The following is a 26,252-nucleotide window of genomic DNA, read 5'->3' on the forward strand; positions in this document are numbered from 1 at the left end:
GCCGCCGCAGCAGAGATGCTGATGGGCTGTGATTGCCGCCAGCCTGCTGAGTCCTGCGTAGCCTCCAGGGAAGCAGCACAGCTGGATACTTCCAGGAGCTCATGAGGGAATAAAGCCCTCAGAACACCCCCCGCCCAGCAGAATAAAGCTGTTCTTCCCTGTACCCAGCCTCGCCAACATAGAAGTATTTGCTACGTGTGAGGGGGGAGGGATCTCTTACAGGACGCACCAAATTTGATGCGTGTGCCAGGAATCACGGCTCCCTCTCCCTCTCCATCTCTCTGTCAGCCCAAGTGGTCGAGGTGGTTGGCAGCCCACCCAAACCTGGGTCTTCTTTTCCCTTGCTGCTGTGCCTGAGTGCTTTTCTTACTTTTGGGTCTCTGTATGTATGATGGAGAGTCCTGGGGTGCCTGCTAGCATTGACGCTCCGTAGTATGAATGACCCTGCTGGTGTGTAGCAGGTTCAGGGTAACGTTCTGAGAGTGTTTGCTCGATGCAGGGGTTTAGGGCAGATGCAGTCCTGTGGCTGCTGTTTCCACATGCTTGAAAATGAGCAGTAAAAATCAGCTGACATTATTTTATGTTAATGGCGTGCACTCTCGGGACAAGATGCATAATTAATGCCAAGCCCATAAATGCAGATCAACACATTTCAGTACTGCTTCATTTTCAGTTGGTCTTCCAGGTTGAGGAATGGTTTAAAGTCTGCAGCAGAGTCGAACCACAGATGAGGCTCTTTTACTAGTTACTGGGCAGCTGATGTCATCAGTAGGAGGGAAGCCATTGGTGTAGTTTTCTGGCGTGCTGCATATTCGTCTCTTTATTCAGTAGTTTGTGGTTTGTGGGTTCATAGATATGGAGTGAGATGCACTGACGCAGGAGGCGTGCTTCTCTAATGGCAGCACTCGGCTCACGTTGATGCAACTTTGCCGACAGTTGAAGCGGGAGATGAACCCTGTCCACACCACTGAGGCGTTTAGGGTTAAAATATACGATTCAAGTCTCGGTTAAGCCAGCAAATGCTTTTATAGCATGCTGATGAAGGACAGAGCCCCTGAGCGGCCATCAGGGGAAGGGAAGCTGAGGACTTGCTCCCCTCAGTTCCCAAGTTGGAACATGTTCTTTGCATTTATTTGTCGCCTAAAGATGTCATCTTCCCCCTCACCTCGATGACAAATAACTTGTTCTTTTAACGGTTTAAATGTAGCCGTGAAATCGAATGCCCCACAGTTTGATGGGTTTGTGTGCACAAGATAAAATGACAACTTGTTCCCGTGCTTTGATTAATTTGTGGCAACAAGTTCCAGGTCATGGCTTCAAAATAACTAGTTTGAGTGAAGAAGTTACACCCTGTGTCCTGAAAGTGTTTCTCTCTCTCTGTAGTTTCTCCAGGGCTCCGTAGCCCAGAAATATTTATCTAAGAATAAACTGGGTCAATTTACAAAAGCAGGTGACAGATAGAAACATCACACCGAAGACATTTAATTATATTGGATATTCAGTGAATGTATTTCAATAAAACATGAAACTAATGCTATTTAGCCTGCCATCTTTAACTCTGCGTACCAGTGTTTGCTCCAATACTTGTCATCCGCTATGGGACGGAGGTACTGGGGCTTTCTGGAAGTGACAATGAGGCTTAGATTTCCCCGAGCTGGAGGAAGCGCTGTCGCTCCTGCCCTATAAACCCCACTGCTCAGAATAACGGAGGGATGACAGCGCAAGGACGGCCAGGCAGGGTTTGTTCTGTTACTGAAGCTATAATTGTAATGGAGATGTTCTCTGGAGGTCAGACTGCGGCTGTGTGGCCCGGCGGTCATCACCCCCACCACCCAAAAAAACCAGCTCACACCCCTCCTCCACCTCAGAGCTGTAAGATGTGTCTGAGTCCGTGTGAGCGGTTTCATGGAGAACAATGACCAGTGTGGTTGCTACGGGTGACGCCTGAGTGCGTGCTGTGTGGGTTGAGCTGGAGAGGAGATGATGGAGTTTCTGGGTTCTGGGGACAAAGTGATTCTCAGTCCTCCTGTCAGTCCCTCAAAAAAAAGCTTCCATGACAAAGCCAAGCCAGAACGACAGGTCTCATTCATCACCCTTTTTTCTTTTTCTCCTTGAAACAGAACTTTATGCCTTCAGTTTCGTCTTTGCGTTGTATTTGGAACTCCCTGCTGCTGACGTGTGAAGGTCTCACAATTTCTGATCTGGAAGAACCAGGACCATTCAGTTTCACTGCATTGCTTTGAACGTGACAGAGTTCACGCTGGCGCCTGGAACGACTCTGCCAGTTTCTTCCATATGATCTGAATGCAGCGCAGCACTCGGGTCGACTGCTGCTTTATTTAGAAGCACAGCCAAGCTCACTTGATGAGGAAGTGCTCCTGTGCTCCCCTTAAAAGCTCCTTCCTAACAGAGGTGAGTGTTGAGGCCAGGGAGAATGACCAAGATGCATGCTTTATTGATACGGTCTAATTGAAGAAGGTGCTGTTCAGGGCCCCCAGTTCATCAGGGTTTGTTTCTACTACGTATATTTAGTGTTGATTTATTTATATTTTGTATTTTTTGAGCGCCACTGCACATTTATTTCAACGACAGCAGTTGATAAACTGAACGAGCCGCTCGAGGAAACCCCAGCTTATCAACCGGAGTTATGATCCGAACATCAATCCAGGAGCACCCAGGTAGCATCTCAAGATGGTGAGCGGCTATCCTGTTGGCATCAGGTAGCAAGCTTGTGATGTCACAAGGGGATCGTGTTGTTACATGACCTGATGAAGCTTCTTGTGTCAGGAAGGACAAGAGAATCAGTTCATCAGGAGGATGTTTTGGCTAAACTCTTGGTACATTTATCACCACCATCTCCTTCCCCGGAGTTACGCAACAAACATCAGGATTTTCAGCTCTCAGCCCGTCAGAAAGCGTCTGCTCCTGTTGGTGCGGAGCAGCAGCAAGGAGATCAGGTTGATCACAAGTGATTACTCAGTCTTAACGTTCCTTCCACCATTTTCAGTGTCACCTGGGGCACCACCTTGTGATCCTCTTTTGACTTCTTCATTGCAGTTCACTCACTGCAGCCTCCCTTGCACACACGCTTCAGAGACAACATGCTAATTGTTTGTGATGGCGGCAGAATTCCCGATCCTTCATCACGTGTGTCGCGCTGCCTCGTTCTCATGAGGCGCACGTCCCTGCTCGAGTGAAGGAAGACCCTCAAACTGCCCTCCCACTGCTTGTGTGTGTGCATGCAGGTATGAAGTGCATCAGAAACACAGGTTACAAGCTGAACATGTGACCGTCGGTGTCATCAATGTGTGTAACCAGACGCTTGATGTCGTGTGGACGTCTTAGAGCTCTGGTCTGCTGCTGACAGGTCAGCGTGCGTGAGCTGAACTTTACCTCCTGATGTGAGTCCTGAATGTTGAACACTTGCTGATCTGACTGCTGGCATTGACCTTTACACACACACACACACATTTATACACACATTTATACACACACACATTTACACACACACATTTATACACACATTTATACACACACACATTTATACACACATTTATACACACACATTTATACACACACACACATTTATACACACATTTATACACACACACATTTATACACACACATATTTATACTCACATTTATACACACACACATTTATACTCACATTTATACACACACACATTTATACACACATTTATACACACACATTTATACACACACACACATTTATACACACATTTATACACACACACACATTTATACACACATTTATACACACACATTTATACACACATTTATACACACACATTTATACACACACACACATTTATACACACATTTATACACACACACATTTATACACACACATATTTATACTCACATTTATACACACACACATTTATACTCACATTTATACACACACACATTTATACACACATTTATACACACACATTTATACACACACACACATTTATACACACACATTTATACACACACACACATTTATACACACACACACATTTATACACACATTTATACACACACACACATTTATACACACACACACATTTATACACACATTTATACACACACACACATTTATACACACACACACATTTATACACACATTTATACACACACACATTTATACACACATTTATACACACACATTTATACACACACACACATTTATACACACATTTATACACACACACATTTATACACACACATATTTATACTCACATTTATACACACACACATTTATACTCACATTTATACACACACACATTTATACACACACACACATTTATACACACACACACATTTATACACACATTTATACACACACACACATTTATACACACATTTATACACACACATTTATACACACATTTATACACACACATTTATACACACACACACACATTTATACACACACACATTTATACACACACATATTTATACTCACATTTATACACACACACATTTATACTCACATTTATACACACACACATTTATACACACATTTATACACACACATTTATACACACACACACATTTATACACACACATTTATACACACACACACATTTATACACACATTTATACACACACACACATTTATACACACACACACATTTATACACACATTTATACACACACACACATTTATACACACATTTATACACACACATTTATACACACACACATTTATACACACACATTTATACACACATTTATACACGCACACATTTATACACACATTTATACACGCACACATTTATACACACACATTTATACACACATTTATACACACATTTATACACACACACATTTATACACACATTTATACACACACACATTTATACACACATTTATACACGCACACATTTATACACACACATTTATACACACACATTTATACGCACACATTTATACACACACACATTTATACACACACACATTTATACACGCACACATTTATACACATTTATACACGCACACATTTATACACGCACACATTTATACACGCACACATTGATACACGCACACATTGATACACGCACACATTGATACACACATTTACACACACACATGTATACACACACACATTTATACACACACACATTTATACACACACACATTTATACACACATATAGTTATACACAAACACACACATATACACACACATTTTTACACAAACACACACATATACACACACATTTTTACACAAACACACACATTTATACACACATATAGTTATACACAAACACACACATATACACACACATTTTTACACAAACACACACATATACACACACATTTTTACACAAACACACACATACACACACACATTTATACACACACACATATACACACACAGTTATACACAAACACACACATTTATACACACACACACTCAGAGCTCATGATGGTGCCGACAGCTACAGAGGTGTCAGAATGAGGGTCAGACGTGAGCTCTCAGGCCTCCAGTTTGACTCTCCTGATGCTGCCGTACCGGCTCGTTCCTACTGGAGTGACTGATGTCAATCATTTTCTGACTGTGTGCCTGTGTTTGCACCGCGGCAGCGTCCGTGGAAGCATGTTCACATGCAGCAGTGTCTCCTGTGGGAACGTCCACTTGTTGTCCTTCTCTCTCTGGTTCACGACGGAGCTCCAGTCCCTGTATTTTAGGATTTCTGTGAGGTCTCCCTCCACTGCCCTGCTGCTAGCGCTGTCTGTAGCTAAGCTAATTAACCTCTGTAACGCACCAGAGAGGACAGGAGGGTCTCAACAGTCTTTCTGACATTAAAAATGGTGATTTGTTCCTTTAAGGAATCTGTTCTCACTTGGTTTTGTTATTTTCCTTCTGTAAAGTTTGTGTTTTAGACTTCAATGACATTTTAAGAGCTTGGCCCCTGAGTGCGGCGCCGTAAGCTAGCAGGATGGAGTTTCACGCCTTAAACGTGGAGCGACAGCAGTGGTTCCAACCTCGGCGTCAAGCAAAACACTCACTATTTGTTTACCTTCATTTAAAATTCTGTATTTTAGTGCTTTGCTGCAGCCCCTCACTGGGCCAGGAGCCTCCTTTTTGAAACCTTAATGTATGTAAATATATACTGCGGATACTACAGTATATACGTGTAGCGTACCTCATCCTCCAGTGCCGTTCTTTGCTCTTCTTTAAGAGGAAATGTTGTTCAGCTCTGATAAACGTCCTGTTGCAGCCGCCGCTGTTGTCACGCTCAGTTGTTCGCGCTTACATCACAACTAAAGCGAGCCCTTGGTGTCCTCAGAGGACACTCAGTGGTCCCCGCAGTCTCAGGACCATGAAATCGTTCTCTGTGGGCGGGGCCCTGATGGAAATGTGGAAAACTCCCAGGATGCAACATGCCAAGTGGGCTGCCAGGTCGGGGTCGAGTCCATGTGATTTTGATCTCATCAAGTGTTTCTTTCATATCTCCTCTCCTCTCCTCAGGGAGGTGGAGGAGGAGCTGGAGGTGGTCTGGCAGGCAGCATCGAGGGAGAACCAGCAGATGAAGGAGGCCCTTTTGGACTCGAGGCTCAGCGGAGACATCCTGGTCCAGGTCCTCTCTGGCAGCGCCGGTCCTGGCTGGTCTTCTCGAGCTCCAAATGACACTCATACATGGACTGAGCACGACCCCCCTGCTCCTTTGCTGGGTTGCCCTCGAAGCCCTGGACTCCAGGGGAAGTGCTTGTTTAAATTTGATTCAGATGGTCCTGACACGGCGTGTGATGAGAGGCAGAGCCACGGGCTGGATTTCTACTGCTGAAACCTGTTCACTCCTGAACCAAGAATGATTAAATTACTGTAAACAGCTAAACTTGTACGCCTCTGGCTCTTCTCAGGTGAGTCAATAGTGATCCTGAACCACCCTTTGCAAACTCCCAGATGTAACGAGTCTCTGATGGTCTGGAGGGCCGGGTGTACATTCAGAGCAGAGGCGGCAGTCTGGGCAGGAGCACCCAACACGTTCATGTCCTGTTGCAGGTTTGGACTCAGAGCCCAGGACCAGAAAGAAAAACATGGAAGTCTCAGGGTTCTGTGGTTGGTGACAAGTATCATTGACTGAGAAGCACAGTGGAGAGCATTGAGCTCGCTATGGTTCTTGGGTCCTAAGGAATGTGTCGCCATCTGCTGGACTATCATAGTAACAAAAGAAGGATTCTGCCAACAGCGTTCATCATCCACCAGGACTGCTCACTGTCTTTGAATCAAGTCGAGCCCCAAACCTCTTGTGGTCTGCTCGGAAAGCAGCGTTGCCTCTGAATGTCTGAAGGGTTCCCGGCGTGTTCTCCGTTCCCGTCCCTCCTTCATCGAGCAGCTTCACTGACAATAAAACATTTCCTCAGTTGATAACCTGTGTTTTTCCTTGTGCATGCGGCGCCTGTTTGACGTCAGTTAGCAGGGAGGCTAAGGTGATTCTACATGTAACGAGTACTTCCTCATGACTCACATCATTGCTGCAAACTAATGTCAGAATATGTGCTACACATTGTCACTCATTGGTCGACAGTGACAGTATTTATACACAAGTACAATGGGAACTAGTTCTTCTACCTCTCTGCATCGATGTGAACCCAACAGTTACTAGTAACTTTGTGGAGAAGCCTGATGGTGAAGATGCTGTCCTTGTCACACGCCACATATCCGGCTTCGTGGTTCCCATCTTGACAGTTTCCCAGCGACGGAGTACACAAACATGTACTTTTACCTCCTATTTGTATGTAAACCCAACATCAAACACTTCTCTGCTTTTCCTGTAACTTAATTTAGTTTACTTACATTTACATGGGGGAGGGCTGCACGGTGCTGCAGTGGTCAGCACTGTGGCTTCACAGCTAGAAGGTTCTGGGTTCGAGTCCCGGCTCGGGCGCGGGATCTTTCTGTGTGAGTCTCCATGTTCTCCCTGTTCCTGCTGGGTTCTCTCTGGTACTCCAGCTTCCTCCACAGTCCAAAGACATCAATTTGGGGACGAGGCTGATTGATTCTCTAAATTGACCGTAGGTGTGACTGTGAGTGTGAATGGTTGTTCGTCTCTGTATGTTGGCCCTGCGATGGACTGGTGACCTGTCCAGGGGGAACCCCGCCTCTCGCCCGTAGATGCTGGGATAGGCTCCACCCCCCCGCGACCCTTAATGTGTAGGAATAAGCGGAAGATGACGATGGATGACGTTTACAAGAGTACTGTTTAAACTGGGTGTTTGTACTTCTCCTTAAGCAGAAGACCTGCTAACTGGAGGTGTGTACTGAACAGGCTCGTAAGTATTTTTTGAAGAATCAGTGAAACGACAACGTGTTCAGTCCTCCTGCAGAAGCACACGTGCAGCTGGGGGCAGCAGCAGGTTGCTTCCTCTTGATGGCGGTCCTTTGTTGATCTGATGCTGTCTGTTTGCCCTCCAGCTGTTAGACGACGCCCTGCCTCGGACGCTCCTCCAAATCCGGTCCTGGCTCAAGCCTGTGGTGTGCATTGATGTGTTCGTGCCATGGTGCGAACACGTGACCCCATCACACCAGGCTGGAATCATCGCTCGACTCGTTGTGGAAGTGTAGAGTTGTTCTTTAGTCAGTATTTGTCAAAATTTAGTCTCTGGTTACAGAAGTCTGTTACTTTCATCTTGTAGATAACAAACATTTTATCCAGATTTCATGTTCGTCTCAGGTGAGTGTTACAGCCTTCCTGGGAGCTCAGCTGACCAGAGCTCGTGGAGGGGGCAGTGAGGCGGGTGCTCCCTGGCTGCCTCGGTCTCAAGCAGCAGCGTCTGGTTCTCCTCGTCCTCCGCTCGCAGCTCCGTGGAGAGTTCCTTCCTCCGGACCTCCTCTTCTCTCTCTTCCCGCCGTTTTGTCTTTTAAATGATATTTTGCTTCCGTCTCATCTGCATGTTTGTCATTTATGCATCAACGATTCCCAGCCACCGAGAATGTGTGAACTTGATCGTTGCCTCAGGTTCACGATGGGGCCACTCGCTCATTCTCAGCTCCTCAGTGTGAGCACAGGTGAGCTGGAGTTCACCTGTGGAGATTCACCTGCCACCTGTTGGCAGTCCTTGTGCCTTCAGGATGGGTTCCAACTCAGAGGCTCAGAAGGGTAATGTGCTAAAATACGTTTAAACGATGTCCTTTATTTATAAAGCTGTGAATAAAAAGTAAGCTTCTCCTGCTTCGATAGGCTTGTGTGTTTTTTGTGCGCCGTGTGACGGTTGGCTGCGTCAGGCTTCCCCAGCCCTCGTCACGTATGGGTGGATGTTTGAGACCTTGAGGGCACTGGCGGGTGGCGTGTGTGTGGTGACGTGTGTGAGCCTTCAGGTGTTCCTGATGATGTTCTCAGGGTTCGTGCTGTCGTAGAAACACCTGGGAAAGTCGTAGAACTCTGCTGTAAAATGGGAACTTACCGGCTCGCAAAAGTTTTTTTGAAAAAATTCATATAGAAAAGACCGATATTTTGCCAAAGCCATAGACAGCTGCTTCACGAGCCCTGGTCCTTCGAGCCCTGGTCCGACGGAGTTCGTACGAGGTTCAGTCGAGTCTCTTGGTTCGTGTGTCTGAACTCGTGTTTCTGTTGTGTCGCCGTCAGCCGCTGAGACTCAGTGCTCACTGGTGAAGTTGGACTGCTGCGTGTTTTTCCACGTGTAAACAGACGCATCAGTCAATGTATGGTTAAGGTGAGTTGATTCAGGGTGTGGTCATGTATGTTTTATCTGAAATATTCATGAGGTCTGACTCTGAACTACAGAAACTTTCAGCTTCCTTGCTGGTCTCTGCACAGGACAACATGAAGGCCAAGTGTTCTTCGGGGAGCAGTGGTCCTCAAGAGGACATTTTGGTGAGTGCAGCACTAACAGCAGGTTCTAACTGCAGGTTCTAACTGCAGGTTCGAGCTGCAGGTTCTAACAGCAGGTTGGAGCAGCAGGTTCTAACTGCAGGTTCTAACAGCAGGTTGGAGCAGCAGGTTCTAACAGCAGGTTCTAACTGCAGGTTGGAGCAGCAGGTTGGAGCAGCAGGTTCTAACAGCAGGTTGGAGCAGCAGGTTCTAACAGCAGGTTCTAAGTGCAGGTTCTAACAGCAGGTTGGAGCAGCAGGTTGGAGCAGCAGGTTCTAACTGCAGGTTGGAGCAGCAGGTTCTAACAGCAGGTTCTAACAGCAGGTTGGAGCAGCAGGTTGGAGCAGCAGGTTGGAGCAGCAGGTTCTAACTGCAGGTTGGAGCAGCAGGTTCTAACTGCAGGTTCTAACAGCAGGTTGGAGCAGCAGGTTCTAACTGCAGGTTCTAACAGCAGGTTGGAGCAGCAGACCCCAGGAGACTCTTCACCTCGCCTGAGAGCACCTGGCGTTTCTGTTGCTGCCATGTTTGATCTACTTCTTTTGTCCGCCATGTCATATCTTTGTTTTTTCAGGCTGACACAGGAGACGCCGGTGTCTCATGGAGAGCTCCACATCCCTCCTCCAGTCCAGACCATCAAGATTCCAGCCACAGAGGGATACCTGTCTCGGCCCTGCTCAGGAAGTACAACCAGAGCATTCAGACCCTCAAACCCTTCCGCTGGACCTCCTCCCAGTCAGTGATGACGCACATTTTCAGTCTGGTTTGACACACTTGGATGTATGAGAGGTTGAACAGGCTCTGTTTCTGCAGCGGCACACAAAACTCTGCACACTGTTGCCTCTTTCAACCGTTCACACATCAGCAGCAGTTAGGGGTTGGCTGTCTGCTTGAGGAGACTTGGACACTGTCTCACAAGCAGCCAAGTCACGGCGAGGTCACATGTTAACGGGGTGACGGCCTTCCCAAGCAAAATGGTCAGATGGGTCATAAATGCAAGAAAACAAGCTCCGTGCCATGTAGAGGCCAGAGCCAAGGACGGAGCCAGCAGGTGTTGGCAGGAGTTTTCGAACCTGCGATGTCCCTAAACCTTGAAGACACGCCAGTGGGAGGACACAGAGCCTTCTCTCCTCTGTCCTTAATTAGGGATCCACGCTAGTTAGCTTAGCATGATGAACCTGCATTTGTCCTCTGTGTCTGGTTCAGCGAGCTCAGGTTCAGGATGTTGGTGTCCAGTAGTGAATCCTCCTCATCCTGTCTTACAAAGTCAGCCATGATTGCAGCAGCAGCAGTCGCTCTTTTAGCTGTCAAAAACCGTTGGGTTTTGTGGAGAAGCAGCATCAAATCACTGCATCGCATCGGAAAGTAGTTCCGGTTACGTATCTGGTTTCAAAGCAAAGGGTGTTTTGTCAGGACTTGTTCCAGTCAGAGTGAGCTTGGTCGCTCTGGGATCCTGCTCTCACAGCTGACAGTGCTGCGTCCTTCCCTGTCTAGGGCCCACCCTATGGACAATGTGGGGTTCCTGTCCTTTGCAACCTTTTGCTGGATGATCCCCATGATGTGGTCCATGTTCAAGAACACGCTGGACGTAGGCTCCCTCCAACTGTCCCCTCTAGATGTGGCTGACACAAGTGGAGAGAGGTCTGAGTCTCTTCATTCACTTCTCTGTTTTCATGCGTTGCATCTGCAGTAAATTGAAAGAGAGGAAACACTCATCTGATCAGCTCCGCTCCCCGACTGTGTCCTCCAGGTTCCAGAGACTCTGGGAGGAAGAAGTGGCCCGGCGTGGCCCGGAGAAGGCCTCTCTGGTTCGAGTGATGTTCCGCTTTCAAAGAACCAGGCTGATTATCTCTGCCATTGTTGGCATCTTTGCTATACTGGCGGCATTCCTGGGTCCGGTAAGTCACCACCGTTGCAGTTTATTGGTTTACCTCACACGTGATGTCACTGATAATTCTAGGTGTCCGCATCACACATCTGATGTCACCAGGAGGTTGAACGTGGCATCAGAGTCCAGGACTTAGCCTGGAACCCTAACACTCTGTTGAACATGTTTCCAAGACCCCCGCAGACCTCAGACCTGTAGTGACACAGTGAGCTTGAGGTGTAACGGCTGGACGTTCAGTCCCTCGCTTGTTTAGTGTTTACATTTAAGGACCGTAGAGGCTGGAAGACTGTGAGTCAGGTGTCGTTTATTTAACCCCACCCCCTCTGTGTCTTTGTCCTCAGGCTGTTCTGGTCTACGAGATCTTAAAATATGTGGATGACCCATCAAAGTTCACCAGGTCCCACAGCGTGGGTCTGTGCTTCGCCTTATTCACCTCCGAGTTCTTGAAAGCCTTCCTGATGTCGTTGCAGTGGGCGATCAACCTGCGCACGGCCGTCCGACTGAAAGGCGCCTTCTCAGCCGTGGCCTTCCAGAAGGTCACCTCGCTGCGGGTGCACAGCGGCGTGTCCATGGGGGAGGTAAACACTCACGACACATTTAAATACAGATTGAATCCTGCCGACTCAGCCTCTTGACTAGTTTTCTACCAGACTTGATTTTTGTAGCCCACAAAACACATTTCAGGTATTTTCCACGTTTATTTATTTTTTGTCCAACTTTTAACATAAAAAATCAAGTCAGCGTGAGACAACGCTGATGGTCTTTATGGTCATGTCAAGTCACCGTTGATTCAGATGTAGTTTTGAATGTTGCAGGAAGAACATTATTGTCCTCAGCACAAGACGTGACATGTCAGGAGAACTTGAGAGCATTTCTTCTCACTTCGACCTGGACTTTAAAGCAGACCTTTGACGTCTGACGTTCAAAGACGCAGCAACTTGTACTTGTCGCGCAGCCGCATCACGGGGCGTTTACACCTCTGCTGCGTCTCTCGCCTCCTCCCAGATGATCAATGTTGTAGCCAACGACGGCCACAGGATGTTTGAGGCAGCCTTGTATGGGAGCTTCATGATTTCCACCCCAGTGTTTTTCTGTGTTTGCATCATCTACGCCTGCTACTTCCTGGGCTACACTGCGCTGATGGGAGTCTGCACCTTCCTGACCTTCATCCCCATACAGGTGCACCAGTAGACAATAGCTGGTTCTCACTAATTGTTACGTCTGTTTTTAATACTGCAAACGCTGCTATGTGTGCGCGCAGTATTCCATGGCCAAGTGGATCATGAAGTTCCGCTCTGAAGCCATGCTGACCACGGACAGCCGTGTCTGCATCATGAACGAGCTCCTCAGCAGCATCAAACTTATCAAGATGTACGCCTGGGAGGAGTCCTTCGAGAAGAAGATCGCAGGTGTGAAGTGAGCCTGACAGCCGCACGTCAAGAGTCGACTGCAGTATCTTTTTTTAATTGAGTCACAAAATAGTGAACAAATAAGGGATGACTCAGACTTTAAAAGTAGAAAACACATCCTGTGGTTCCTGATTCCAGTGTCTTTTAACATACATGTTCATCTCCATGGAGACAACACTGATGCTTGATAACTGACAGTGAATTATGTGCCACAAAGGAATCGAACCATGTTGTCGTTGAAGTGACACTTGAATTTGTTCCACTGATGTAGGTGCCGTGACGCTTCCCTTAGATTATCGGTTCATTTTCAAGCTCTCCTTGTTGTCAAGCAGAAGAAGACGGATGGTAAAACTGGGCTGTCCTGCTGTAGATGACCCCCCCCCCCCCGTTACTCCCACAAAGGCACTCGGTGCAGAATTGGACTCAACTGTGACTGTGGTCTTGATGTCCAGCAAGCCTGAACACCAAAGAGATACAAACTGTTTCCATAAAATCTGCTTTTCCCTTTTTCCTACAGAACTACGGAAAATTGAGAGCAATCATTTGCGGAAAGCCAGTTACCTCCAGAATGGGAATGCCAGCATTGTCACCATGATCTCCACGCTGGCCTCAGTTCTCACTTTCATGGTGCACACTTTGTTGGGCCTCAAGCTCACCATGTCTCAAGTGAGTAGCACAACAACGCTGCAGGGTCTACGCGTGGCAGCGTGCAGTGCACTGGAGCTGCCAGTAGCAGGACGGAGCGAGGTGCTGACTCCAGGCACCGCAGGGCGGCTGAGACAGGAAGTCTGCCTTTGTTCTTGTGTTTCACTCTCAAGCAAAAGCGTTAATTTTAAGTGTTGTTTTTTTGGCTGAATGTAGATCATCAGAACGGTTGCCAGTAGATTGTTATGACACTCTGAAGGGACCTCATCGTTTAGGCTCTTGGACATTGAAGTGAACATTTGTGCCAAATGTGAAATAATTCCATCAAGTTGTTACTGAGATATCAAGAAGGTGACAGGTGGGCGGAGAAATAAGTCAAGTCAGGTTTGTTTATGTGGCACCAAACCCCAACCAAAGTTCTGTCCAAGTAGAGCAGGTCCAGCACCTCCCTCCTTCAATGAACCTCCACCCAACAATTCTCCATCAGCAGCACATCCTGCACCAGCAGCCACCAGAAGCTTCCTTTACCAGCAGGAAGGTGGAGCAGATCCAGGATCCTGCTTTGATGTGATGTTGGTCTGTAGTTGGTAGAACTTCTGGATCCAGGCTTGTTTTTGAGGAGGGTTTAATTCCTGCTACTTTAAAGGACTGAGGGACGGAACCAGATACCAGCGCCACATTGACCATATCTAAGAGGGAGGGGCTAACGAGGGGAGAGAGTCTTGGAGCAGCTTAGTTGGGATGGGGTCTAGGAGACAGGTGGAGGTTTAGAGGAGGACATTATTGAACTGAGCTCATGAAGGCTGATGGGAGAAAAACTATCCAAGTGTGTGTCTGGTCCTCCAGCTGCCTCCAAGGTTCTGGGTTCTAGAAGCCATGTTGTCAGCTGATGGCAGCAGAAGAAGAAATAATGTGTTGTCTGCTGCATAAAAAACAAAGAGTTAATTTTTCTTGTCTTTCAATCAATGAAAGTGGAACAATCAGGAATTGATATAAAAAGTAATATGTGATGACCCCCATCAGGCCTTCACCATCATCGCCATCTTCAACTCCATGAGGTTCTGCCTGGCTCTGCTGCCCGTGTCCGTGAAGGCCCTGGCGGAGGCGCTGATCTCGCTAACAAGGCTGCAGGTAAAAGTGGAGCTGTGGTTGGCACCGCCAGTCTGTCTCCGCTTAAAGGGAACAACCTGGACACTACTTTCCTACCTGTTTATGTCCAAGTGATTGATGGAGATGAGCATCTCTGACAGGCTGGACCAGAACCGCCTGCAGCTCCGGAGCAGCCGGGATGGAATCTGATGGAGCAGCTGGCTCCCACTTGAAGTGCTTTATTTTACATTGACATCATTTTCTGAAAGGAATGCTGAGAGGCAAATGTGTCCCATCCTGTCATCTGTTCAAATTGTGTGTGTGTGTGTGTGTGTGTGTGTGTGTGTGTGTGTGTGTGTGTGTAATGACTCCAAGCATTCAGGTTCACAGTTTTCCTCTCACATCGCTAGTTTTCCTCCGTGTGCTGCTGCACGTGTCGAGGGTTGCTCACTGCTAATGTGCTCATTTCAAATTTGATTCAAATGTTTTTTCCTCAGAAAATATTGCTGATCCATAATCCTGAGCCCTACATGGTGCAGAGGAGAGACAGTGAATTTGCTATAGTGATGAGAAACGCGACCCTGTCCTGGACCAGTCCAGACCTGCAGCCCAGCACAGCCAGTGGACTGATGGGACACAAGGAGGATGGGGGGACCGAAGTCCTTCCAACACTGAGTCACATCTCCTTCATGCTTCTCAAGGTGGCCGTCAACGCTGGGCTCGTGCTTCCTGAGGTTCACTCAGCGGGAATGTGGATGGACTAAATGACTGTGTTATTTCCTGCAGGGCAACCTGCTGGGCGTCTGTGGGGGTGTGGGGAGTGGCAAGACCTCCCTGATTTCAGGCATTTTGGAGCAGGTCATCATGGATTTCTTCTTCATCAGATACGATTGTAGTTTCTAAGATCTAATAGTTACGTAGTTACTGGTCTAGTTATGCTCTTCATTGTGACGTATGGAGCAGAGCAGGAATGAGTCCTAAAACCCAGAGAGACAAGACAACCCAATAAAGCAGGACTACAAACGTCATCAAGGTGAAGCAGAGGCCTGCAGCTTAGTTGTGGTGACGTTCCTTCTTAGGCTAATATTAGGGTTAACATGCCCCTCATCCCTGACATTCCAGCTTCCTGTTGGGCTACAAACACACCTTCTACCTGCAGGGCTGTACCTGCACATTGGAGGTGGCCTGCTGTTTGTCACTGATGTAACCACTGAGGTGTAGCCATTAGTTTCATGTGGTTTCCTCCGTATTCTGCTATTTTAGATGCATCTTCTTCAGGGATCCCTCACAGCTGATGGGACATTTGCCTACGTTTCCCAGCAGGCCTGGATATTCCATGGAACGGTTCAGGAAAATATCTTGATGGGGGAATCTTTTGACCAGGCCAAGTAATTGTTCTTACTAGTACAATGAACCGTAAGTAAAGATGTTTGTGGACGCAGCGGCATGTAACAGTAACTAAGGGACATCTGGTTACGCTCGTCTGATGGCCAGCGGTCAGCTGTGGTCACTGGGAGGTGAGACTGCTGACCCGCGCACGTTCATGTTTAATAAGCCTTGTTGCACTGCTGGCTCGCCTGCGCTTTTGAATGTGCAGTAAAAAACAAACTAGGAGGTGTCAGAGCCCTCATCAGAATTTAGAGAATTTCCCAGTTTGGGACAAATAAAGTACCTATCTTATCTTATCAGCACTCCTTCGTTGTGACACCACAGATACGACAGAGTTGTGGACGCATGTTGCCTCAGACCTGACCTGAAAACCCTCCCGTGCGGCGATCAGACGGAGGTAGGAGCTCCAGGGAGACACTAAACTGGATGGTCTGAATGTCCGATGTATTTCCTCCAAACTTAGCGGTGCTGAAACTCAGCAAGAAACCTACTTTGACAGGAACTTCTATATTTAGCGCTGGTATGATGAGAGGGAACTTGAGCAAATGTTGGCTGACGCTTGGAGCTTAACGTCCCCATCACTGTCAGGTGACCTGCACGACTCAGGTGCTCTTCCTCTGTGGGCTGGACACATGCTCAAGTCTCTACTGTAGCCACCAGGGGGTGCTCAAATCACAACAGTTACAGAATCAATGTGGTCAAATGGACAGTTTGACAAAACGACCATTTATGATGCATTAAAATGCAGCTGGGGGGGGGGGTACCATTTAATTTATTCAAGTTGGTTCACAAAGATCGCAAACGCTCATCTAACTTAATTAAAATATCACGCATTCTCTGAAGACATGGCATTTTTCTTCACGATGACATGAGGACACATGACGATGACAGATTAAACTGCATCTTCCTCATGAAGGAAATTCAGAACTGGAAAAAGAAGCACCTTTGGTGGACAGACTTTGACACAAGGACCTGCTGTTGTTTTGTTGTTGCGGTTCAAATCTTGCTGTCGAGGGAAAACCTTGAAGAATTTTGGTCCCTATCATTCGTTTCCACCAACATGTGGGAAAATAGAGCTCAGGGTGAAAAGGACAAAACAGGAGTTTCCCCTGATGGAAGTGGAATCCGAGCCACTCCAGGAGTCTGTGTCAGATTCAGAAGCAGGAAACATGAATATGTAGCACTAGACCATGACCCCTGACCTCTCCGTGTCTGTTGTCAGATTGGGGGGCGTGGCCTGAATCTGTCGGGGGGGCAGAAGCAGCGGATCAGCCTGGCCAGGGCGGTCTACTCCAATAAAGACATCTTCCTCCTGGATGATCCTCTGTCTGCAGTGGACGTCCACGTAGGCAAACACATCTTTGAAGAATGTATCAAGAAGAAGCTCAGTGGGAAGTCGATCATACTGGTGACCCACCAGCTGCAGGTAGGAGTTCATCCTCTAACAGATGCTGGATCCCAAACAGCTTCTCCTTCTTCTTCCTTTCTGTTCCTGCACGTTTTAGTAAATATCCAGCAGTGAAAGGGAGACACTGAGACAAGACAGAGATGCTTCCCTCCATCTCTCACTACGGAGCTGAGACTTGTGCTCGTTAGCCTAGCACAATGAATGGGAGTTGACTGGTGTGTTAGCATGCATCCATCCTGCCTGCTGTTCCTCCTGGGTGTGTGGTGGTTCAGCTCAGGTGTCCAGCAGTAATCCGCCTCATCTCATGATTAGTAGCAGACTGACTTGTTCAGAAGCAAGAGAGCTGCTGAGTTGACGTGTTCCTGCTGTCACTGCTGTCTGTCAGTATCTGGAGTTCTGTGATAACATCTTGGTTATGGAGAACGGAGGAATCCAGGAGGCAGGAAACCACAGAGACCTGATGAAAGCAAACGGACGCTACGCTCAGCTAATCAACAACTACGGGACGGACCAGCACCACGTGAGATCGCTTCACCACACAGCCAGCAGTCTTTCACCGTTTCTAGATTGTTTTAACAGCTCAAAAACTATGAACATCCACTTGTACTTTTAGTTTCACTCTCGAAGTACCAGATCATGTTTTTATGGCTCCACTGTGTTCCATCTGAGGGCCGTGATCTTGACCTCATCCATCAAAATGGTTGAAGTCTTCTTGAGTCCGACTGGATGCTTGTGTCAAATTTGAAGACATTGTGACACCTTAACTAGCAGGGGACAGATGTCACACATCTGAGGCGACAGTGGGCTTCACCTTTGACCTCTGTAATTATATGTTATTGTTGGCAGACTCAGAGAGAGGAAGAGGAGGAGGAAGAGGAAGGGGAAGGGGAGGAGGCAACATATGATGATGCTCCCCAGTTGAAGGAGGTCCAGCTTAGCAGTCACATAGATGGCGGGCTGGTGAATCCAGGTGAAGAATCAACTCTGAGAAATGTTGGGAGTTGAACACCAACAGCAGATGTGACTGGACGTGATGGAGTTCCTTCCAGATTTCCTTTGTTGTTGTATTTCCTCCCGTGTTAAACGACACGCGGGACGGTGGACTGACGTCTGTGTTTCCCTCCAGCGTTCGACATGTCAGATGAGAAGGCCGATGCACCAACAGCTGAGCAGAAAAAGTCACAAAAAGAAGGTCGGTAATCTTTAACTTTAACGTGGGATTTTGATCCAGATGTGAAAGGTCAAGAGGTCAAACTCTTATCAATCACTGGAGGCCTGTGGGAAGAACCTGGGAGCCTACAAGTACAAACAACATTGAATCCCAATCCATCAGCCGTTATTCATCCCACATTGGTCCTTTTGGCAGTCATAGATGTTCCAGTAATTGAGTTCCATCACATCTTCTTCATTGAAGCTGCTGTGGAGGCCGGTGGCGACCAGCTCGTCAAGCAAGAGTCCTACGGAGAAGGCAGCGTCTCCTGGAGAGACTACCAGCAGTACTGCCAGGCAGCTGGAGGTCTGATACAACACACACACACACACACACACGGTCAGGACAATGTCCTCATGATGTTTGGTGTAACTACATCTCACAGGTTACATCATCACCTTCCTGGTTGTCTTGAACATGGTGCTGATGATTGGATCCTCAGCTTGCAGCAACTGGTGGCTCACTCACTGGCTGGGCCAGGGCAACGGGGTGAGGAGCACACACACACGCGCGCACACACACACGCGCACACACACAGTAATTTTGCTGTTTTTTTTTGCAGTCAGCCACCAGGATGTCGTCAGACAAGGGCGACATCTCTCAAAACCCAGACTTGCACTTCTACCAAATCATTTATGGCATGATTTTGGTTGTCCTGGTGACTCTGGCCTTCATCAAATGCTTCTTCTACACTCAAGTCACCTTGAACGCCTCCTGCAGGCTCCACGACATGATGTTCAAGAAGGTGCTGCGCAGCCATGTTTTACTCCTAGAAGTAAACTGCTCGCCTGTTCCAAGAGCAACATTTGGTCTATTTTCACTCTTTCCAGTCAAAGCGAGGCCTGTTAAAGAAGGAGGGATGAGGGTAACAGTCGGATGTGTTTGTGTTCCTCTCAGATTATCGGCAGCCCCATGAGTTTCTTTGACACAACACCAACAGGCCACATCCTCAACCGCTTCTCCAAAGATCAGGAGGAGGTGGACAGCATGCTTCCTCTCCTCATGGACCCCTTGATGCAGTTAATGCTGCTGGTGACCTACATCCTCATCATCGTCACAGCGGTCTTTCCAGCCATGCTGGTCGCTGTGGTTATTATGGGATCGGCTTTCGGCCTCATTCTCTTGTGAGTCCATAGCAGGTGACCCTCTGATAATGATCGGACCGCGTTCAGGACAACTGCCACGGTTGGCTAAGAACCGATTTCATAGGACTGGGATTCTATAAGCAGGTCATGAATTCAGGAGCGATCATCAGGCCTCTGAAAGGTGCCATCGTTCATTGAGCTGAACGACATCGTATTTGCCAGTGTTTAGTGCACAGTCCAGAGCAGCAGGAAATGCTGCAACACAGCCAACAGTTACCTTTCTCTTCTTCTCACGTGAGTTCTTCCATGAAAGGTTAGATGTGAGCTGGATGTTCTCGGTGCCCCCAACAAACGTTTGCAGACAGCAATCATGGCCACGTCACAGACGGATGTTGGGAGGGGTGAATTAAATGTAAATCCTTTAAAAGGAAGTCCTAGTCCTCAGTGACAGGTCTGCTGGTGGCGAACATACGAGCACTTGGATCTCGCAACATTTTACACACAAACCCTTCAAATATTTTACTTAAATAATGCAGTGACATGAAATCAACAGTACGCAATCAAATGCAGACAATTTCACTAAAAACATCCACTGGAACATAGCAGCAGTCGTCAGAGACGCGGTTCTCGGGCATCAGGGCCGTGGAGGGCGGCTGATTCCTCTCTCTGTTGCTCAGGTTTTGCGTTCTTCTGTTTTTCTAAATTCTAACGCAGTCCAAGGTCGAAGTTTAACCAAGTAGATCTGCACCTTCAATCATAGCGAGACGCTCATGAAGAAGCTGTTGCTGTGAGGAGGTGCAGAATGTGGTGTGTGATTTGTGTCCAGTGTGTTCCAGAGGGGGATTTGTCAGATGAAGAGGATGGAGAACGTCAGTCACTCTCCCTGCATCTCCTTCACCACCTCCACCCTGCAGGGCCTCAGCACCATCCACGCCTACAACACCCGACACAGCCACATCAAGCGGTAACTTTTCCTCACACACTTGGTCTGCTGCTGCTGTGTCATTGATCTGAGTGACAGTTCTATCTTCCAATCCACTCTGACCTGTTCTTTGACATGTTGCAGGTTCAAGTCCCTGTACGACATCAACTCCAACTACTTCTTACTGTTTCACGCTGGGACCCGTTGGCTCTCCTTCTGGCTGGACTTCATGGCGGCCGCCATGACCCTGATCGTGTCTCTCTTGATTGTGTTTACCAGTAGCAAAGTCATCAGTCCGGCCTTGAAAGGCCTGGCCATCTCCTACATCATCCAGGTGCGTTCAGCCTGCAGCACCTTCATTCGTGGACGTCATCGCTGTTACATTCAAGCAACAGAGACCTGAGTGTGGGTTTGTCTTCCAGTTGACGGGGATGCTTCAGTTCATCGCGAGACAGTCGACGGAGGTGGAGGCCAGGTTCAACTCAGTGGAGAGGCTGCTGGAATACATCACGGTCAGACTCGCCTGCCCCACGACAACTAGAGCGCACTGGTTGCCTGGCGACTGACACTAATCCAGCCACGGCTGACCTCTGTGTTCAGGGTGGGAAGTGTGAGGCTCCCAGACACATCAAGGAGGCCCAAGTTCCAGACGACTGGCCCACAGCCGGAGCCATCGCCTTCCTGGGTTATAAGATGAGGTACCAAGAGAACACACCAGTCGTCCTGAATGGCCTGAATTTCCTCATCCAGGCCAGAGAGAAGCTGGGCATCGTGGGACGGACAGGCTCTGGTAAGACTGCGTCATTGCTTATAACAGGGCCACAGTGGTGCAGTGTTGGGGTTAGAAGGTTCAGGGTTCAACCCTCTTTGAGTGGAGCTGCCCGGCCCACATGGGCTCACGTGGGAAAATATCAAACCTTCTAAAATGACCATTTGATGACTCCAGAGAAAATGTCTGAATCATCAGTCAAGGCTTTGCGTCTCTAGGGAAGTCGTCTTTAGGGGTGGCTCTGTTCAGGCTGGTGGAGCCGGCTGCAGGGACCATCCTGATAGACGGAGTGGACATCACGGCCATCAGCCTGCAGGACCTGCGCAGCAAACTGTCCATCATCCCTCAGGACCCAGTGCTGTTCACTGGCACAGTCAGGTGACCTCAGCAGACTGCGGATGCGCCGTTATCACTGTGGCGGTGCAACTGACCAGCGGTGTTTGCCTGCAGGTACAACCTGGACCCCTTTGACACCTGCAGCGATGAGGAGATCTGGGCAGCGCTGGAGAAGATCGACATGAAGGACTCAGTATGTCCCACTCACACGTCCACATGTAGACGTAGACGTCTCTAGGTCACATGACATGGAGGTTATAGGAAAAAGAAAACCGAACTTCTGCAGTTTATGAAAAAAATTGCAATGAAAAATACATGACAAATAAAGGAGCCAATAAAATGCAATAGAATTCTGTTTATATTCCCAGTCTGGTACGAATAACTGGTCCGGATTTAGAGTCTTTGTTCTTTGGTATTAACTGCCACTGTTTCTGCAACCCCAGCCAGTATTTACCCAGTGGAGCTGTTGCTTTAGGCTCCATCGGGTACAAAATGAAGTTTTGATTCAAACGGTTCAAGCTTGTCAAGTTCATCATCCAGACTTTGTTTTCCTGCGTTGTTGTGCATGCATGGTTGAATCAGTCCAGTGCAGAGAGGAGCCGTCCGCCAGGAGCTCGTTGCTGCTGCCGACAGTTGCAGAGACACGCTCGACTACTGAGTTGAAAAAGATTCCCGAATGGAGAATTTCACTGCTGGAAGTAGTGAGGTGAATGTGGTTTTGTCTCCTCAGATCGCTGAGCTGGACGGGAAGCTGCAGGCCCAGGTGTCTGATAACGGAGAGAACTTCTCAGTAGGAGAGAAGCAGCTGATTTGTTTGGCCAGAGCTCTGCTCCGCAACTCCAAGGTCTCCACGAGAACTTGACTTACTGTGACCTGAAACCTGTTTTCTCCCTTCATGTGCAACTGAGCAACATTCAGGGGACCAGCGAGGAAGATCTCTCCTGGCCAAAGCAGATACACGAGTTGAATCTCACCACTGGAACAGCTAACTTACTGTTGCGTTCACTAGTCCACTTGTTAATCAGCACTGGTGAACGAAACCATCCACCATCCGTCGTCATGTCCCTCTCCACCCTCTCCCAATGTCTTCATAGACGTTGTCCTCTCACACTTTGGCTCCCCAGATCATCCTCCTGGATGAGGCGACAGCGTCCATCGATGCAGAGACAGACACCCTGATCCAGAACACCATCAGAGACGCCTTCCGGGAATGCACCGTGCTCACCATCGCCCACCGCCTCAACACCGTCACCCACGCCGATCGTATTCTGGTCATGGACAACGGAGAGGTAACAAACACACGCTCTAAGATGCTGTAGAAGAAACGGTACTCCTTGAGGTCCAGTTCAGTAGCTGGTTCAGAACCTCACACAGGTGGTCCTGATGTCAGCAAAGCTGGATCCACTGGGACTGTCAATCATATCTGCTTATCAGTGGAATAGATCTCAGCAGGCACCGCCCACCTTCAGAGTGACGTTCCAGCGAGCAGATGATTCGAGGTCATGAAGCACAATCACAGCAAAGAGAGGGAGGAAGACAAGAGGGGGAGGCAGAGATACAAGACACAAGTAACCATGATGAGGGTTAAAGAACTACTGGCCCCATGAGGCCTTGCAAACAGTGAACAGTGTTACTGTACCAGCCCGGTGTTGTTTAAATTACGAGGTTTCGTTGTGGCTCGCCAACAAGTAACTGAGTCACAGGGAGGGAAATCCTGTTTCTGTGCTTCCTCTCAAGCCATGGCAGGTCTTGAGGAGTCAGTGTGGCTGACAGTCACGTGTTCCACCATTCAGGGACACTGCTGACGTCAACCGTGGAGAACATGAAGGTGATTTAACCTTCCAGAACCAAGGTGGGCGGGGCACTGTTGGCTCCTACAAAGGGGACAGTTACATCGAGACACTCTGATAATACAACGATGATATGGAAGAAGACAGTCGGCCATTTTCCTCGCACGCACGCTCTGAACTGAGCTCGTGTGTTGTGTCTGACAGGTTGCGGAGTTGGACGCTCCAGATGTGCTGACCAAGAGACCAGACTCTCTGTTCTCCTCCCTGCTGGCAACCGCAAACATCACGAGCACCTGAAAGGCAGCAGTAACGGTGGGACGGCGACGGATGCGAATGCTTCCTGTCGTGAGGACTGCAGCAGCTGTGATGAACAGATGATTTAACTTTTTTCAGCACCTTTATTGTTTTGTTTTTTTTAACAAATACTACACTGCCCTTCACTAAAAACTGAAGTGCTGTGTAACCCAAGTCACATGAGCAGATGTTGCTACTAGAAACGCGACATAAATCTGCTCGTGTGACGGTTGGGTTTTAATGGATCTGTGCGTTTTTCACTTAGAAATGGGTTGATCTGCCTTCAGCTGCCCCCCAACACACACACACACACACACACACACACTTTACAGGGGCAACTCTGTAGTTTCACTAAGTTGATTTGGAGGATCAGCTGATATGGAAAAGAGTAACGCTGTAAATCTATGGTGGCCCCGAAGGACAAAACAACAACAAACTGAAACACTCACAGGAGTTGTTGCTGATTGGTTGGACGGTAGAACGTTGTTGCTCCTCAGGGTCGCTGTAAGGTTCCCTCCAGCTGTGGCGGTGGAGGTCTCGTCTTCCGTGTGCTCTCCCACTCCCTCCTTTGTCTCCTCTCCACAAAACTCGCTCTGCTGTTACTGTAACAGAGGGCATCACGCTCACGCTGGTCACCTGATCCAGAGAAATCCAATTTGGGAGGAAAGTGGGTGATAATCTGCTCTGTGGTTTACTTACCAACTGTAACACAGATGTTTCCGGGAGGACGCATGGACGGATTCTCTAACTTTGCTCTGTGGCGTCCAGACCAGAGTAGGAATTCAATAACCTGTAAGAAAGTCATGGAAACATCCAGGTCAAAGGTCATCGACATCTGTGTTATCGCATCATCTGCGTTTTACCACCTGGCCGCACAACTTTTACCTCCACACCATGTTGTTCCCAGGTGACTGGTCTTAGGTCTGGTTTGTGCCTGCAACACACACACACACACACACACACACACTGTCTGCCATCCCCCGATTTTGAACACACGATGGCACCAGAGGTCTGTTTCAGGTCAGATGGCCACGTATGTGTTTCACCTCCAGGGCTGCGTCCGAATTGCCAAGTACCAACCTACGTCCTCCTGCTACCACCTAAACACGGCGGCACCATTCAGACACCCTAGAAGATTGGTGGTGAAGCACGACCTCTGCTGGCAGAGCACAGCACAGCCTACGAGCTGCTCTGAGACCTACGATCCGACCTACTTGGCAATTCGGACGCAGCACCAGAGCACCAGAGCAGGTCGGAGGCTGTCCGGAACCACAACTGGCGCGAGTAGCGACCTACTTCTCAACCTAAACTCCAGCCTAAACACGCCCACATTGTAGGTCGGTTCAGGTGCATCCTACGGAGCAACCTATGGCCCACAATGCACCGCGGACTTGTTCGTCCCCTAAAAAGTTGTGGACCCTCAAGCCAAGTTTGTGTCTCCCATTCTGATGAACACCAACATTTATAGTCGTTGATGACTAAAGGTGCGTTCATGTGCTTCATAATAGAGAATGAGTGAAAGGTGCGTTCAGAGAGAAGTGCAGTACCACAGTCAGGCCAGCAGGTGGGGCTTTCGTTGGTGCTGTCTACCTCATTGCGGTATCTGTGCTCTGCCAGCAGAGGTCGTGCTTCACCACCAATCTTCTAGGGTGTTTAGGTGGTAGCAGGAGGACGTAGGTTGGTACTTGGCAGTTCGGACGCAGCCCAAGACTTTGCCAGGCCGGCTCCGGTCGTCGTGATGTGTCTGTTGGAAAAACAAAAAATGTTGCCTGTGGTTTAAAATGCTGAACGTATCAAATAAAACCTGAGATTCAACCTCAGCTTGTTGTCTGTAGACGCGATTTCCATCACACGGGAAATTGGGGAAAAAAAGTCTGATTATTACAAAAAACATGGCCGCCTCCACGGTAACCTCTCAGTCTTCACGTCCCAACCCATCACCAGGTTCTGGAGGAGGTTCTGACCACAGCCCAGGCGATCTGGTCCACCCACTAGGACGAAGATATCCGAGTGTAAAAAAACATGTCATTTCTTGTTGCCAGCAGGTGGCGCCGTGCCTCCATTTGATCGGTTCTCTCCACGTTCTTCTACGCCACGCCAGGTGAACATCAGCTTCTTGACTACAAATTCTACACTTTTGTACTGAGCTTCAACATTTTTATTTCAAGATGGAAA

The 26,252-nt window shown here is 48.2% G+C and overlaps 2 protein-coding genes and 2 long non-coding RNA genes across 7 annotated transcripts in view; 3 read left to right on the forward strand and 1 right to left on the reverse strand.

The window, feature by feature from the left end:
- The window catches only part of cep89 (centrosomal protein 89), a 43,295-nt gene extending 35,826 nt beyond the window's left edge, over positions 1-7,469 (forward strand). The window contains exons 18-19 of one of the 3 annotated variants that reach the window (XR_015110804.1): positions 6,483-6,874; positions 7,017-7,468. Coding sequence is in view for 2 of the 3 variants with exons in the window: in XM_086190741.1 (XP_086046867.1) it covers positions 6,483-6,798 (316 nt within the window). In the remaining variant the exon portion in view is untranslated. Of the gene's footprint in view, positions 1-6,482 lie in introns of all 3 variants that reach the window. The other 2 variants (XM_086190741.1, XM_086190728.1) reach the window with 2 other exon arrangements.
- A 198-nt stretch (positions 7,470-7,667) lies between these two features.
- On the forward strand, positions 7,668-9,210 carry LOC147269797 (uncharacterized). Of its 2 annotated transcripts, none has more exons than XR_015110812.1 (3): positions 7,668-8,287; positions 8,430-8,591; positions 8,689-9,210. It is a non-coding gene; the product is annotated as an uncharacterized LOC147269797 (long non-coding RNA). The 2 variants fall into 2 exon arrangements; XR_015110811.1 differs by having other exon boundaries at positions 7,680-8,268; positions 8,689-9,208.
- Positions 9,211-9,274: 64 nt separating this feature from the next.
- abcc12 (ATP-binding cassette, sub-family C (CFTR/MRP), member 12) lies at positions 9,275-25,196 on the forward strand. The gene is made up of 31 exons (XM_086190763.1): positions 9,275-9,688; positions 9,793-9,849; positions 10,418-10,578; positions 11,338-11,484; positions 11,594-11,741; positions 12,073-12,309; positions 12,737-12,910; positions 12,993-13,140; positions 13,658-13,806; positions 14,809-14,916; positions 15,372-15,575; positions 15,661-15,732; positions 16,138-16,262; positions 16,588-16,660; positions 17,486-17,689; positions 18,057-18,191; positions 18,518-18,641; positions 18,798-18,863; positions 19,086-19,187; positions 19,267-19,370; positions 19,444-19,626; positions 19,779-20,005; positions 20,793-20,930; positions 21,033-21,222; positions 21,311-21,400; positions 21,489-21,678; positions 21,876-22,035; positions 22,108-22,186; positions 22,724-22,837; positions 23,118-23,282; positions 23,988-25,196. Exons 1-31 carry the CDS (start codon positions 9,680-9,682, stop codon positions 24,078-24,080), a joined length of 4,176 nt encoding a protein of 1,391 aa, XP_086046889.1. The 5' UTR covers positions 9,275-9,679; the 3' UTR covers positions 24,081-25,196.
- Positions 24,805-25,704, reverse strand: LOC147269799 (uncharacterized). Its single transcript, XR_015110817.1, has 3 exons — positions 25,668-25,704; positions 24,963-25,011; positions 24,805-24,867 (listed from the first exon to the last, which is right to left on the reverse strand). It is a non-coding gene; the product is annotated as an uncharacterized LOC147269799 (long non-coding RNA).
- Between the last annotated feature and the right edge of the window lie 548 nt (positions 25,705-26,252).

Source organism: Aulostomus chinensis, chromosome 2 (assembly GCF_037954235.1).
Source record: "Aulostomus chinensis isolate RoL2024-O1b breed Wild chromosome 2, RoL_Achi_v1.0, whole genome shotgun sequence".
NCBI classification, from domain to species: Eukaryota; Metazoa; Chordata; class Actinopteri; order Syngnathiformes; family Aulostomidae; genus Aulostomus; species Aulostomus chinensis.